General features: G+C 43.2%; 5 protein-coding genes across 5 annotated transcripts, besides 27 other annotated features; all 5 read right to left on the reverse strand.

Moving 5' to 3' along the window:
- Positions 1–569: 569 nt before the first annotated feature.
- Positions 570–2023: a mobile genetic element.
- Positions 754–757: a direct repeat.
- Positions 758–954: a long terminal repeat.
- Positions 758–8014: a mobile genetic element.
- Positions 1737–2051, reverse strand: EKO05_0010628 (uncharacterized protein; the record flags this gene model as incomplete). The annotated part of the gene is made up of 1 exon (XM_059637812.1): positions 1737–2051. The coding sequence occupies one exon, from the start codon at positions 2049–2051 to the stop codon at positions 1737–1739; it is 315 nt and encodes a 104-aa protein (XP_059493795.1).
- Positions 1783–1810: a tandem repeat.
- Positions 2021–6612: a mobile genetic element.
- Positions 2681–3105: a mobile genetic element.
- Positions 2681–3132: a mobile genetic element.
- Positions 3821–4017: a mobile genetic element.
- Positions 4157–4299: a mobile genetic element.
- Positions 4645–4959, reverse strand: EKO05_0010629 (uncharacterized protein; the record flags this gene model as incomplete). The annotated part of the gene is made up of 1 exon (XM_038943658.2): positions 4645–4959. The coding sequence occupies one exon, from the start codon at positions 4957–4959 to the stop codon at positions 4645–4647; it is 315 nt and encodes a 104-aa protein (XP_038793579.2).
- Positions 4649–5106: a mobile genetic element.
- Positions 4649–5112: a mobile genetic element.
- Positions 4649–5139: a mobile genetic element.
- Positions 4655–5106: a mobile genetic element.
- Positions 4655–5217: a mobile genetic element.
- Positions 4655–5241: a mobile genetic element.
- Positions 4661–5175: a mobile genetic element.
- Positions 4694–5100: a mobile genetic element.
- Positions 4757–5091: a mobile genetic element.
- On the reverse strand, positions 5272–5703 carry EKO05_0010630 (uncharacterized protein; the record flags this gene model as incomplete). Its single annotated transcript, XM_059637813.1, has 1 exon — positions 5272–5703. The coding sequence occupies one exon, from the start codon at positions 5701–5703 to the stop codon at positions 5272–5274; it is 432 nt and encodes a 143-aa protein (XP_059493796.1).
- Positions 6597–7018: a mobile genetic element.
- Positions 6963–8013: a mobile genetic element.
- On the reverse strand, positions 7256–7741 carry EKO05_0010631 (uncharacterized protein; the record flags this gene model as incomplete). The annotated part of the gene is made up of 1 exon (XM_038947271.1): positions 7256–7741. One exon carries the CDS (start codon positions 7739–7741, stop codon positions 7256–7258), a length of 486 nt encoding a protein of 161 aa, XP_038793580.1.
- Positions 7821–8014: a long terminal repeat.
- Positions 8015–8018: a direct repeat.
- Positions 8019–8412: 394 nt separating this feature from the next.
- Positions 8413–8460: a tandem repeat.
- Positions 8461–13542: 5082 nt separating this feature from the next.
- Positions 13543–13597: a tandem repeat.
- A 449-nt stretch (positions 13598–14046) lies between these two features.
- EKO05_0010632 (uncharacterized protein) lies at positions 14047–15035 on the reverse strand (the record flags this gene model as incomplete). Its single annotated transcript, XM_038943485.1, has 3 exons — positions 14047–14340; positions 14395–14670; positions 14742–15035. 3 exons carry the CDS (start codon positions 15033–15035, stop codon positions 14047–14049), a joined length of 864 nt encoding a protein of 287 aa, XP_038793581.1.
- Positions 15035–15062: a tandem repeat.
- A 94-nt stretch (positions 15063–15156) lies between these two features.
- Positions 15157–15175: a tandem repeat.
- The last annotated feature ends 199 nt before the right edge of the window (positions 15176–15374 follow it).

A 15374-nucleotide genomic window follows, 5' to 3' on the forward strand; every position in this document is an offset into this window, starting at 1 on the left:
TAAGCAGGTATATATACCTGCTTAAATCCTAGATAGAAGAATTAATATATTAGTTTAACAGGTTATAAGCCTATTTCTTCTACTTTACACTTAGAAATTTTATATTAGTTTTACTTTAATTTTATACCTTTAGTAAGACACTGCTATTAATTTATATACAAAAATAACAACAAAATAGAGCTATCCTCTTTTAATTAACTTTAAGGTAAGCGCAATGCCTACGCTTAGAAACAATAATTTAAGGTTGCTGCCCTTAGTAAGGGTTACTAGGATATATTTACTAGTGTGTTCTTTACCTTTAAGATACTAGATCCTATTAACTATAGCCTCTATAGATTAGGAGCTACTATTACTATGTCTAAATTAGAAGACAGTCTATAAGACAGCTAAAAGGATTATAAGAATCTGTTAAAGAAACAGCAGGGTTATAGCACGCTTAGACTAGAAGATGTCCTAAAAATTATTAAAGAAGCAGCTAATAAAGGATAAAAGGGTCTAGACTTTAGTAGCTGCATATTCCTTTATAAGTTTAACCTTAAGGAATATAATAAGAGCTATAAGATTATAGCTATAGTAATAGCTCTTCTTCTTATATAGGTTTATCTATTACTATATAGTTAGCTTAAAGCATTTACTAACCTAAAGAAAGCCTATAATTACCTTATCTTAAGGTACAGTATTACTAACGCATAAGCCTATAAAATAGCTAAAAATTAGTTTAGTGTTATTACTATTATATACTATTACACCGCTTAGGTGTAAGGGCACTGTAGGCAGGCAATAGAGCAGAGCGATATGGGATGAAATAATAGGTGATATTGAGAGATAAGACGAATCCTTGATGGATGAGTCTTCAGGTGTGTGGATATTATATACTGGTCGGTGGGTCTCCAGGCTTGGCCCGGGGTCTGTCCGAGGTATCCCCTGTTGTAGGGAGAACACCTGTGACAATAGCCCCCCCCCTTCTGAAGGTTCGTCCCGAACCGTTTTAGGGAATCCCCAGCGCTATTATTAAGCTCTAGAAAAACCTCCTGTAGAGGGAAAAACTTAGGCAGGAGAAATGTAGTGTGGCCTGGGGTGACTATCCAGCATTAAGTGAGGCCGGGTAGCTGTTTTAAGAGCAATCCTACAGATGCCAGCTACACTGTCGTCACAACGCTTCCTTAGTGCCCTACTGGGGCGGCACCGCTGTGTTGCCAGGCGACCAGGTTTTCCTGCATTAAGTAAGGCTGGGTAGCTGTTAAGAGCAATCCTATAGACGCCAGCTACGCCGTTGTTGCAACGCTTCCTTGTTTGCTGGAGTCTTAACCCAGGTTAAGTCCGCAATTGTTAGCTCTATGGCTTGATGGGTGAGTAGTGGCTTGAACCCGACGTCACAAAGGTTAATCGCCGAAGCGGCCTTTGGCTCAACCTGTGGGGAGCGTGACTGTTAGACGTCACGAAGGTCAACGCCGAAGCGTTCCTTGGCTCTGAAACCTGTGGGGAGCGTGACTGTTGGACGTCACAAAGGTCAACGCCGAAGCGGCCTTTGGCTCAACCCGTGGGGAGCGTGACTGTTAGACGTCACGAAGGTCAACGCCGAAGCGTTCCTTGGCTCTGAAACCCGTGGGGAGCGTGACTGTCGTTCGTCAGACGTGTAGGGGCTATCCGCTCCCTGCGTCTCGCGAGTGGCAACCGGCACTGGGCCGGGGTCTGCCCTGCGTGTGGACGTTTTTGTTTATACTCTCCGCGACCCCCTAGGTGGTCAGGTGCCTTGTGCCAGGGATCGAAATCCCTGGGGCCTGAGTGGTGAGTGAGTGAGTGAGTGAGTCCCCAACCGGTGACGTCCGCGAGAGGATCGCCAGCGGCTCCTGCAGCCTGTTCCTGCGCGAACTGGTCTGCGGGATTCGCTCATTCACGGGGGATCTCCTCCGCATGCCGGCCTGTGACAGTGAGCTGTCAGCCTTGCCATGCCTGACGCCTTGCCTGAACTCTCGCGCAGCGTGGTCCGGCTCCAGCGTGTTTGTGTTTGCAACGTGAATCTCGGTGTGACAGTATACCTTCGACCTCATACCTGTTGCTAGGCAGAATGTCTTCCGGTATACTGATAGGACCTGGCTGAAACCCGCTGTTCTCTAGGGGTTCCCTCCAGCGCTTAAGTAATGATACATTGAACACCGGGTGCACTCTGTCTATTAATGGGGGGAGCTTCAGCCTGTACGCCAGCTTTCCTATCTTCCTAAGTACCACAAATGGTCCAAGGTAGCGAGCGTCAAACTTCTTTGAAGGACGGCTCGTCATCAGGTTCTTGGCCCGCAGGAGGACTGAGTCCCCCTTGGCGAAGTGTTGTTCTGACCTCTTTGTATTATACCACCAGGCGTTGCCCTTTTGTGTGTACTCTAAGGCCTCTTTTGCTGTTCTCTACATGTTGTGCCAGCGCTCTAAGCGTCCGGCGACCTGCCTACGCAGCTCCGGCGTGGTTCCGTCTTTGTCCCAGACAGCTGGGGGCTTTCGGAGCCAGTGCTTATTGGGCATCCCGTCAAATCCCTTAGGGTTAGTGCCAAAGGCGACCTTGATGGGAGATTCTCTATGTGCGGAGTGAGCTTTGGAGTTGTAGGCGTACTCGGCATATGGCAGGAGGTCTACCTAGTTATCCTGTTAGTAGTTCATGTATATGCGTAAGTACGTCTCTAACTCCTAATTCTGACGCTCTGTTTGCCCGTCTGTCTGGGGATGGAACGCTGTACTGAGCCGGTGGTCAATTGTCAGGTGGTAGCAAATATCAGACCAAAATTGGCTGGTGAACACTGAACCTCGATCTGACAGCAGCGTATCTGGTGGTCCTTGCTTCAAGAAGCTCTGTTTTATTAACAGTTCGGCCAGGCGCTGGGCAGTGATTGTCTTGGTACAGGGTAGGTACCGGACGTACTTACTAAACCGGTCTATAAGGACCAGTATAGCGTTGTACTCGTTCCCCTTAGCGTCTATTGACTTTGGTAGGTCTGTTACAAAGTTAAGGGAGAAGTGCCGCCAGGCAGTATTAGGGACTGGAAGTGGTGTAAGTAAGCCCCACGGCTTGTGCCTCCTGATTTTGTGGAGTTGGCACGCGGGACACCTTCGGATGTAGTGATGTACGTCCTTTATTAGCCCTGGCTAATAGTACTTCTTCTTAAGTACTTCGGCGGTCTTATCTACGCCGTAGTGACCTCCCATAGGGTCATTGTGATTCCTTGATAGGATAGTGTGGCGCAGAGTGATATTATCAGGAATCTAAACTTTCCCACTCCTGCGTAAGGTCCCACTGGGGTCAACCTCCCAGTGGTGTTGTGCCTTCTTCGCTCCGCCATCCGTCCTGGTTGTTAGTGACAGCTTTCCGGGGTATAGTACGTCCCGTTGCTGGACCTGCTTGACAAAATCTGCTAGGATTGCTGGTGTATCTAGGGCAAAAGCGGAATCTCCTTGCGCGGCTTTGTTCGCAAGGTTTGTAGGGGCACCGACTCTGCCGTCTAGGCTACGAAGGAGAGCTTCTGCGACGTCAAAGTTCGGTCCCCTGGCTTCGGTAACGGGCCGATCCTGACTTTGGTTAATGGATGGAGGATTGGGATCTGTGGGAGACGAATCTCTATGGCCGACCTGATGCCGGTGGAATTCCTCAGGGACGACTTCGGGTGGTTGCTGGACCCCTGCTGGGTCTGCCACGGGCACGTCAAGCCCAGATGTTGCCTGTGCATCGTGTTAAGCCCTGGACTCGCGAATTGTCTAGATCTGAAGCTTCTGTTGTAAGGTGGGTAGCATGGCGTCCCGCAGGGCCTGCTGTTCTCTAACCTTAAGACCTTGTGCGTAATCTGGACGCCTTAATGGGCCGTCTGCCGCGTTTTTAGGTCCCGGCTTGTATTCGACTTCAAAGTCGAATCTTGCTAGCTCCTCCGCCCATCGGGCTTGTTTAGGAGAGAGCTCCTTTGTTGTTATGAAGTACCTCAGGTTGTTGTGATCTGAGAGTACTCTGATTGTTGCTGGGGCGTGTTTGAGATAGTGTCTCTATTGCCTAAAGGCTTTGACGATCGCGGACAGTTCTTTATCGTGGGTGTGCCATCTAATGGATGGGCCTGTGAACTTCCGGCTCCAATACGCCACAGGCTTCATCTAAAGCTCTGTGGCCAGGTTGGACGTTTGGGGTTGCAACAGGATGGCTGCTATAGCGAAATCTGACGCGTCAGTAAGGACAATAATAGGCTTGTTCAGGTCAAAGTGCTGAAGCACTGGGGCCCCTGTGAACTTCTCCCTGATCGTGAGGAACGCTGTGCGAGCTTCCTCTGGCCAGTGCTATAGTTTATACCATTTTGTTGGTCCCTTCTAACTCTTCTTTGGTTTCGCCCCCCCCTCTTCTTGACCGGGGACCCCCCAGTCCTCCTCTGGGCGCTGGGCGGCCGTCATATGGTCGATGAGCGGCCAGACGATTCCTAAATAGTTGAATATAAATTGCTAATAAAAGTTGGCAAAGCCTAAGAACACTTAAATATCCTTATAACTAGATGGTTTGGGCCATTTGGTGATGGTACGGACCCTCTCAGGGTCCATTACCACACTGTCTGGGGTGATAACAAATCCCAGAAACTCCACTGATTTACTGGAGAAGACGTATTTGCTTGCCTTCGCGAACATCCCCTACTCAACCAGACGATCTAGGACCTCCTCAACGTGCTTGTTGTGGTCCTCCTCGTTCTGGGAATAGATAAGGATGTTGTCTAGGTACACCACGCAGATCCTATCTAGTAAGCCTCCTAGGGCTCGGTAGATATAGGATTGGAACATGGCTGGTGCGTTAGCCAGCCCGAACGGCATAACCAGGTATTTGAAATGACCGTATCGCGTCTTGAACGCGGTCTTCCACTCATCGCCCTCCTTGATCTGGAGCCTGTGATAGGCGTCACGTAGATCCAGCTTAGTGAAGACCTTCGCTTTCGACAGTTGATCCATCATTTCGCTCACCAGTGGGATAGGATACCGGTTCTTAATGGTTATCTTATTCAATCCCAGGTAATTGACGTACAGTCTCATAGTACTATCGGGTTTGGGGACGAACAGGATGGGGGCTCCCGCCGGCGACTTGCTTGGGCGGATCCAGCCCTTCTCCTGTGCTGCCTTGAGGTATTCCCGGAGTATATCCAGCTCTCGGCGGGACAGGTTATAGATTGGGAGGTTGGGAACCTTGGCACCAGCCTTGATATCTATAGAGTGATTATACTCCCAGTGTGGTGCCAACACACTTGTCTGCCGTTTGCTGAAGGCAAACTACTTGTGATGGAGGTGCTCTGGCACATACTTGAGCTCCTCTATATCTGGGGCGTCATCTTCTGGGATAGGGCCGCCGTTGATTCCTACTGCCATAATCCTTAACCATTCGGCGAGGGGCGCGTCCGGCGTCTGTCCGGCGTCCGTCCGATGGACGTCTGCTGGACCACCTATGCCCAGACTCTCGGGCTGTAGCAGGTATGGCTGCTCGCCTGGCTCCAGATCACTGAACAATTGTTCGGCGGTCACCAGCTGGACTCTCTCGACGTTGTCAGTGAACCACTTGTAGGTTCCTGTGGAGAAACGGATACATGGGTCTGCCTCAGCCAGCCATAGATACCCCAATACTAGGTTGTACCCAACGAATAGTGTGGACCAGAATTTGGTTGGCCTAACTGTTTTGGGTGTTCCCTTGCTGTTGTGGCAGACCATCGTTAACTGGTACTGCTCAATCAACGACAGCTTTGTATCGTCTAGGACTACCGCGTTCGGTCGCTGGTCAGTCCCCGCCGGGTTGAGTCCTAGGTCTATGGCTACCTGTGCGGCGATAAGGTTCAGTTCCAAGCCTGAGTCGTACAGGGCCCGGAGAGTTTTAGGGTTGCCCTCAGAGTTAATCAGCTGGACAGTGACCGCTATGCGGGTCTGCTTCCCTTTGGTTTCTGGCCCCAGTTGTAGGTGGGAAAGGTTGGCGACTAGGGCTTCCTATTTCCCTGGTTGCTTCCACTGGACTGTTGGTTGCTACCTCCGCGGCCTCTCTAATGGCCCTGTTGCTGATGATAACCACCCCTATTGGATTGTTGGTGGTAATTGCCCCTATGGGACCCCTTGCCGCCTGACAAATTAGCGTTATTGGTTGCTGGCCGGGAGTCTCCCGGCTGCTTTCCGGCGTCGCTCCCGGAGGGGGTTGAGGCCTGGCTGTGGTGCCTTTTAAATCCTCCCCTATTAGGAGAAGAGTAAGGTCTTTTGTTTTGACCGCTGCCTTCAGCCTGGAGGCTTGAGTTTAAGGGGACTGTTGCGGTCTCTGCGTTACAGAGGGCCCGTTCAAACTCTATCCACTTAGTGATGTGTTCCAGGCTGCTATTGCGCTGGATCTTACGTCAGAGTTTGTGGGGAGTAAGGCTCCATACAAACGCTATCTTGAACTTATAGTTATCTGTGCCGTCGTTAAACTTAGCGAAGTTGCGGGGCAGTAGAGACTCCCGCTTGTTCAACTTCATTAGGAAGGTGTTGACGGAATCGTCGGCCTTCCACTCATAGTTGAAGTACTTATCGTAGTTCTTGTACCGAGTGAAGACTGGGTCTTGTACAAGCTGCTCCTCCTCTGCACGCACGTCGGACCCACGCCGGGTAGCCACCGCCCAGCGTTCGACGAGGCAGGCAAGATAATGCGAGTCCTCAACAACGTCCAACCTAAGCCAAAACTTGGGACAGATAACAAGCCTCCATCGACCTAGCAGGTGGACCAGTGGATTAAGGACATAGACACGGCGTTCTAGTACACTTAAGTAGTTAAAGACTCTGTAACCTGCACCTATTAGATTATGGGCACTATCTACTATAGTGTCTATTAAGAATTGATCCAACAACGTATCAACGAGGGATCAATCCGAACCTAGGCCAACCTCCGCGCAGAGGAGGAGCAGCTTGTACAAGACCCAGTCTTTACTCGGTACAAGAACTACGATAAGTACTTCAACTATGAGTGGAAGGCCGACGATTCCGTCAACACCTTCCTAATGAAGTTGAAGTACTTATCGTAGTTCTCGTACCGAGTGAAGACTGGGTCTTGTACAAGCTGCTCCTCCTCTGCGCAGAGGTCGGCCCAGGCTCGGATTAATCCCTCGTTAATACGTTGTTGGATCAATTCTTAATAGACACTATAGTGGATAGTGCCCATAATCCAATAGGTGCAGGTTATAGAGTCTTTAACTACTTAAGTGTACTAGAACGCCGTGTCTATGTCCTTAATCTACTAGTCCACCTGCTAGGTTAATGGAGGCTTGTTATCTGTCCCAAGTTTTGGCTTAGGTTGGACGTTGTTGAGGACTCGCATTATCTTGCCTGCCTCGTTGAACGCTGGGCGGTGGCTACCCGGCGTGGGTCCGACGTGCGTCCGCTGCAGGGTCTCCACTGCCCGGTTAAATTGCTGCTGCCGGATTTCGATTTCTTGTTTGGGGGCGCCGGACAATTCTGCCTTGTTGAGTGCCTCTAGCAATAACAGGATGGAAGCCTGTAGCGACTCTATTTGTGTGACGCGTGGCGTTGGGACGTCTGGCGTTGCGATGCCTGCCGCCGTGGTGGCTGACCCGCCCCTGATGTGAGGGTTGAGCGGTGGCTCCATGGGTGCCGGCGATACCCTGGGCGCGTCGTCGCGGCGTTGCGCATCCGGCTCCTGACCGAGGTCGTCGCGAGGGGGCAACTCCTCCACGTCGCTAGTGGTTGAGCGGAGGTTGCGTCGTCCTCCAGCCATTGCTGATGGCTGAGTTTTTTCCTGTCTCTCTGCTGCCAATTGGCTGCCTGTTCTGAGAGGAAGTATGAAGGATTTGAATTGTAAGGGCACTGTAGGCAGGCAATAGAGCAGAGCGATATAGGATAAAATAATAGGTGATATTAAGAGATAAGACGAATCCTTAATAGATAAGTCTTTAGGTGTGTGGATATTATATACTGGTCGGTAGGTCTCTAGGCTTGGCCCGGGGTCTGTCCGAGGTATCCCCTGTTGTAGGGAGAACACCCGTGACATTAGGACTATATTAATGCCATTAAGAATACTACCTAAGATGTTTAAAAGGCTAGTAGTTATTACAATAATCTAATAATTATTAGTAAGATTATTTGTAGTCTTATATATTACTTTATATTCTAAGAGTTTATAATATAGTATTATCTTCTACGTAATATAGACCCTAAATTTAAGCAGCTTAACTATGTTATTACTTAACTTCTAACGTTTAAGTCTAGCTAGTTGTAAGAGTAAGACATCTACTATAATACTTAACGTTCTAATCCCTATAATATAAAACTAAATTACTTTTAACGCTATAATAACTATATAGATTATAGTAACAACTATAGTAATTATAGTAATGTCTTCTTATACCTAAATTAGTAGCAGTATAATTAGTTTATTAACTGCTAGATTACTCTATAATAAATAATCTATAATAAATACACTAGCTATAGAATCTAGGGTTATATTAAGGCAAATTGCTAGAAGATTTACCCTAAACAACGTCCTTAGAATAAACGCTGTCTAAATAATTAGTTTAACTATAGCCCTAACTCTAAGGCTAAGCTAAGTAGTATAGTAGTAATAACAATAATAGATATAAAGGGCTTCCTTATCTCTTTATAAGGCGTAAAGAACACTACTATTAAAGGTAATAAACTTATTAATCCCCCCTCCTAAACCCTTGCTAATAATAGTCCTTAGACGGGTAGCCTGAGGGGCTTTTATAGTAAGGGAGAGGAAGGGAGAGAGTACTAACGTACTAGGAAGGAGGGCGTTTATAACCCTTATAGTTGCTACCTAGAATATATCTACCTAAGTAGTACATTATATCTAGCTACTGTCTTTACTATATAAATTACTCTAAATATAAAAGTATTACCTTTAGCTATTCTAGACTAATATCTAATGTAATTACTTAGTAGTTCTACTACAGTTAATAAACTGTGCCTTACAGTAGCTACCTCTACACTTCCTCCTAATGTATAGATCCTAGACTCTAGTGTAAATATATATATCTGTAATAATACTATAAAGTTTATAACACTTTATACCTTTAATACTAAGGTTAGCACTATAAGCTAGGGTTCTAATATACATATTATAGGAGGAGGCACAGTAGAGCTTATACTAGAAGATAGTAATAGTAATATGTTCCTTCTAACCCTATATAAGGTTGCCTATGCTCCTATAAGTTACTGTAACTTACTCTCTGTTTCTAAGCTTGCTTAAGCTAGAATACTAGGATCCTAGAAAGCTGGTAGTAATGTTATAGAACTATATACTAATAAAGGTTACATTATTAGCTGTGCCTACTAGAAGAATAGACTGTACTATCTACAGCTTCTTATTAACAACACTAAGGCTATATAAGTAGCAACACTATTTATAGCTAACGTTAATTTTACTAATACAGTATAGAAGGAATATTAATACCTTAGACACTTAAGCCTTTTGCGTATAATACAGTTATGCGCTTAGTCTACTAGCTTAAATATAACAAAGGAGCAGATTAAAGTAAAACTTAGCTAGATCTGCCTAGTTTATACTACTTTAAGGGCTATTATAAGAATTCTACGTAAGCCTATATAAGTTAGGTATTACTAGAAGAGGGAGTCAGTGTATATAGACATATAGGGGCTATATTTAGTTCTTAGCTAGGACTTAACCTAGTATATGTGTTTCTACACTAATAATACAACATATACTACTAAAATTATTTATATTCTAAATTTAGGAGGCTTTCTAGATCTCCTTTGCGCACTTTATAAGAGGGAAGAGACGTAATATAATATAACTATATAACGTTATTATATTAATAACTAGTTTAACTAGGGTCTGTTTAAGACCTAGTGCGTAAAGAAGAGGGTTACTATTAAACCTATTGCTCCCTACGCTTACTATTAAGTTAGGGTAGCTAAGCAGGTTAACTAGATACTGTGTGAAGGTGCAAGCACTATAATCTACAATAATACTATTAGGGGCTAGATAAGGAAAATTCTAGAAGAACACAGAAACGTATTTCTCTAAACATCTATACTGCTAGATTCTCTGTAGCTAGAGGCTATAGAATATGCTAGCTAGCTAAAGAATAGGACACTAATATAAGTAAATTATAATAAGAAAACACTATAGAAGCTAGAAGAGGGTTATTAACTAGACCTTTCTTATAAGTGTACTTAGGGTAGCAGAGTCTACGTAAGCTACACTAATAAGAAATAAAGATAAAAGCTCTATAATGCCTGTAGATAGCTAGGTCACTTTATTAGCTGTAAAAACAAGTCTATCTACAGGGTCTAGGATTCTAATAGTAAGACTGTTAAGCGCGTTGCATACATAGTTGTAGACAATAGGCAAGGTCTTAATAACCTCTATTAATTATTAGTAATAAGAAGTCTAATCCTACCCTAACCCTCTTTATAAGAAAACACTGCTGTTTCTAACAGCCTAGCTAATAACAAGGATATAAGATCTAAGCCTAATTTAGATAACTATCTGTTAGAAGAAAGCCTAGTTACCCTAAGTAGGGGTCCTAGGGCTACCTTAAGATTTTTCCCCCTACTAGCAGCTATAGTAGTATCTAAGTTAGCCTTAAGCTTACCTAAATCTTTATAAAGCTTTGTTAGGGTAGGTAATAATAACTATACAGGCCTATATACAACTTAACCTCTCTTAGATTATAATTTCTATCTAGGAAACTACAACTCTAATAATAAGGATAAGTAACTTAGAAAGGACTGCTTAATCTATTTTAACTTAAATAGAATATAAGATCTTAAGAGGGACTATATAATTCCTTAAGTAGATTGAGATAACCTAAATAAAGAGGAATCTAGTAAAATAGAATCTACTAAATTAGTGCCTAACTTACTAATAGACACTATATTATGCTATAAAACAGACAACATACCTGTTCTAATCTGTTTTTAAGGCTGTGTTACAGCAAATAAGGTACTAGCCTCTAACTCTAACCTAGATCCTAATAGCTTTCTGCCTCTATAAAGGCGTAGTTACCCTATTACAGGTGCTACAGCTAAAGAAAAACGCTGTAGTAATAAGTAGTGTAATACACTATATATAGGAGTATATAGTAACGCATAGGGTCTAGATAGCAAATTACTCTATAAGAACTATAAACATTATTTTAATAGGAATCTAAATAAATAGTATGTCTTAGGTTAGAGAAAGAAACCTATAACCTAGGGTTTAGCGTTAGAAGAGGATGTTCCTCTTTCTTACAAAAGAAAGGAGGGAAATTAAGAAATAAAGCTCTAGGTAAGGGTCTCTAACTACAAAAGATGCTAGTCCTGTTTTAACTACAGTTTAAACTATTAGAAGATTAAAGGAGATAGATGCGCTTAATATAAAAGAGTAGAGAGGGTTTGTTATCCTCTATAACTTAGTATAAGCAGTAAGCTCCCTAACTCTTATAAGTTTAGTAATATACTTATTATAGATAAGTAAGAACTTATATATAGCAATTACTGCTATATATATTAGTTAAGGAACTGCTACTATAATACAAAACTGCCTATTAACCTAGTACGTCTCTGCAGTTCCTGCGCCCTACTAAATTTGTACTGCTGTTCCTAGGAGGAGTATAACTAAATAAAAGCATACCTAGCTTGTCTTAATTGCTAGAGCTAAAATACAATTTATAATAGAAACTAACCCTATAGATGTTATATAAATATAGTACACTCTAGGTGTATATACAACTTAGCAGACAGCACTTAATAGATAACTGTACTAGTTAACCCTATACTAGAGACAGATAGAACATCTAAACAGAACTCCAACATTAACTACTATAATCTAGATCTAGAAACAAGACTAGGCTGCTTCTACTGCTAGTCCTACTATAAATATAGCATAAGAATTACCTATAACTTTAAATAAGGCAGACTACTATATTAAATATACTTTTAGAGTATAGTACTAAATACAAACTAGTGCACAAACTAGGTTACCCCTAGTAAGATTAAGGCTGTAGCAACTTACATGTTTTAAGCTAGTAAGAATAGAGACATTGTTTGCAATCTTACTAAAACTAACAATATTGCTTAGTTAAGCAAACAGAAAAGAAAGAACAGGAACCTTTAAGAAGGCTAAGAACTTCTTACTTTAGACTTAGAAGATAAGGATATCTACTCTAAATAAGCTAAGGAACGTACACAGTATAAATTAGTAAATATAACTTTACTAGAAGCATTCTTAACTGCTATATTGCTTTCTACTCTATAAGAGCTAGTAAATAAGGCCTTACTACCTAATCTAGAATCTTACTCTAAAGCTATAAGAAGTTTAGACGTAAGTTAATAGAAGTACGCTATTAAAACTAAATATAACAGTCTATTAGAGAACAAGACATAGGAGATTACTAAACTTCTACTAGAATAAAAAGCCCTTACTACAAAGTAGGTGCTTAAAAAGAAGCTAGGGCTAGTAGGAGAGGTACTAAAGTATAAGGCCTGCATAGTTATAAGGGGTTTTTAATAAGTTAAAAGGTATAATTTTATAGAGACCTATTCTAGTGTTATAAAGGCAGCTACTTACTAACTCTTATTTACACTTATAATAATTATAGGATAGACCTGCTATTAAATAGACGTAGTTACTGCCTTCCTTAATAGAGACGTTACTAAGGAAATTTACATTTATCCTCCCTAGAGGTATACTAACCCTAGTAATATCCTCTACCTACGTAAAGCCCTCTATAGGCTTAAACAATCCCCCTAATTATAGTACTGCAAGCTATAAATATAGCTACTTAAAAATAACTAAACACTTTCTAGCTATAATAAATGTGTCTTCTTTTATCTAAAATAATAACTCATTCTAACAGTATATATTAATAATATTAACATCTTTAGTCCTATAAATACTTAGATTGCGCTGTTTAAGTAAGAGATTACTGCTGCTTTTAAAATAACAGACGCTGGTTAGGCGTTATAGTATCTTAGTCTTTAGCTTTAGTAGCTGCTAGAAGGGCTACACATTTATTAGAAGGGTTTTACTTAATAAGCCCTTAGTAAGTATAGACTCTTAGGTGTAAAGACAGCAACTATATCCCTAGATCCTACCTAAAAGCTTCTTAAAGAAACAGATACTATAGCAGACCCTATATTTAAGACAAGGTACATGTCTATAGTAGGATTACTTAACTACCTTTAATCTAAAATAGTGTAGAGCCTTACCTTTTGTGTCTTACTAGTGTTATAATATATAATAAATCTAAATTAGAACTATATAGATGCAATACTAAACTTATTTTAATACCTCTTAGGATAATCCTCCTAAGGACTGTTCTTCTCTAAGAATAGTAACCCTGTACTAAGAGGGTACGTAGACAGTAATTAGGGAAGTAATATTAATACTAGTAAATCTATAACAGGCTAGGTGTTTATACTAGTAGGCTGTCCTGTATCTTAGTACTCTTAGCACTAAAAGACTATCTTAAGCTTATTAACTAAAGCTAAATATATTGCTATATCTAATACGTGCAAAGAAGCTATATAGTTAAAAGGATTCTATACTAAGATATTACTAGTTATTAATTACTCTACTTAACTATTAATACCCTTAGTAATTAATAATATAGCCGCTCTAAAGCTAACTAAGAATCCTAAGTTTTACAGTTAGATAAAACATATTAATATTAGGTACTACTACATTTAAGAATATATTAAAAATAGAGATATTACACCTAGCTAGATATTAGGTAAAGACAACCTAGCTAATCTATTTACAAAGCCTCTGCCTAAGACGCTATTCTATCAGAATCTAGCCTAGCTAGGGGAAGGAATTCTATCTACCTTATTAACAAGCAGCTCTGTCCTAGTTTAGCTTAAGGGGGAGTAGTAAGGTGTTTAGAGCTAGGGAGGGTGTTAACAAAGGTCTCTTTCACACCTCACTCTTGGCGTTTTAAGCCTTAGGTTTTAAACCTATTTGCAGTCTTTTAGACTATCTGTGCTATTCTTAGCATATCTCTCTGAGCAGGTATATATACCTGCTCAAATCCTAGATAGAAGAATCAACACATCAGTTCAACATAAATTAATCCCCCCCATTTGATTCATGAACTGCGCGCCGTAGGCCAGCAGTACGCGGCGGCCGGTCTGTACGCGGTCTTTCTTGAGGAGTTGGGACCATTTGTATTCACCCGTCTCTTCTTCAGCCTTCAGCGCCTCGAGGACCTCGCGATTTTCCTTTGCGATCTTGGGATCCTCGGGCGAGCCGTCGTACACGTCGCACAGGATCTGCAGGGCTTCGGCGTGGCTGCCGTGCTTGTACAGGTAGCGGGGGGACTCGGGGAGTCCGAAGACGAGAATGATGACGACCTGAACATGTATGAGGTGTGTTTCTTGGGAGCGGCATCAAGAGAGAATACGAACCACTGCGAAGATCACCTGACACGCGATTGGCAGCCGCCAGGCAATGGATCCGGGGACGAAAGACATGCCGTAGTCGAACCAGTACGCGATCACGATGCCTACGCCAACGAACAGCGGCTCCGACGCCACGAGGCGGCCGCGCTTGTTGGCTTCGCACAGCTCGGATTGGTACATGGGCACAGTCGAAGTTTCAATCCCGGTTCCAATACCCGTGAGGAAGCGCGCGACCATGATATGAGGAACCGAGAAGGCCGATGTTTGCAAGGCAGCGCCGACCTACAAATCCACACGCACATTAGTATCCCAAACAACTGTATTAAGTAGAGAGAGATAAAGCGGCTGCTCACAATGATCCACACCATAGCAATCCACATGGCCAGCTTCCTTCCCGTCTGCTCCGCAAACATAAAAGTAAGTATACACCCCGAAAAGCATCCCAAGTTATAAATCGACACGATGATGCCTTCGAGCGCGGGACTCGGGTGGTTGAACGTCTCCAAGAAATGCGCATTCCCCACGATTCCACTGAACACGCCCTGATCGTAGCCAAAAAGGACAAACGCCATCTGGCACGCAATCGTAATGGCGGCGCGGAGGCGAAAGCCCCGTCCGTACCACTTGAGGTACGGTGTTCTGATCATGATGGTGGTGGTTGTGGCGGTTGTGGTAATTGGCGCGACTCAAAGCGCGCACGGGAGAGTCGGTGGAAAAGCCAACACAGTAGGACGATGATGAGGCCACAAGGAGAAACCAAGGGTCGGAAGAGAGAGAGAGAGAGAGAAGTAAGAAACAGCAATCTCAACAGGGATCTACATTGGCTATATGAAGAATCCAAGAAACCGTCATCCAAGGCGACGGTTTACACAAACTACCATCCCGTGTCGACCATACAATGCAACCAGGCCAAATACGCACCCACCAAACATTCAGCACAGCAAACTGGGCTTTGGACATCACCCCAGGATCACGCTTTCACCCCT

This window comes from Ascochyta rabiei, chromosome 20, assembly GCF_004011695.2.
Source record: "Ascochyta rabiei chromosome 20, complete sequence".
NCBI classification, from domain to species: Eukaryota; Fungi; Ascomycota; class Dothideomycetes; order Pleosporales; family Didymellaceae; genus Ascochyta; species Ascochyta rabiei.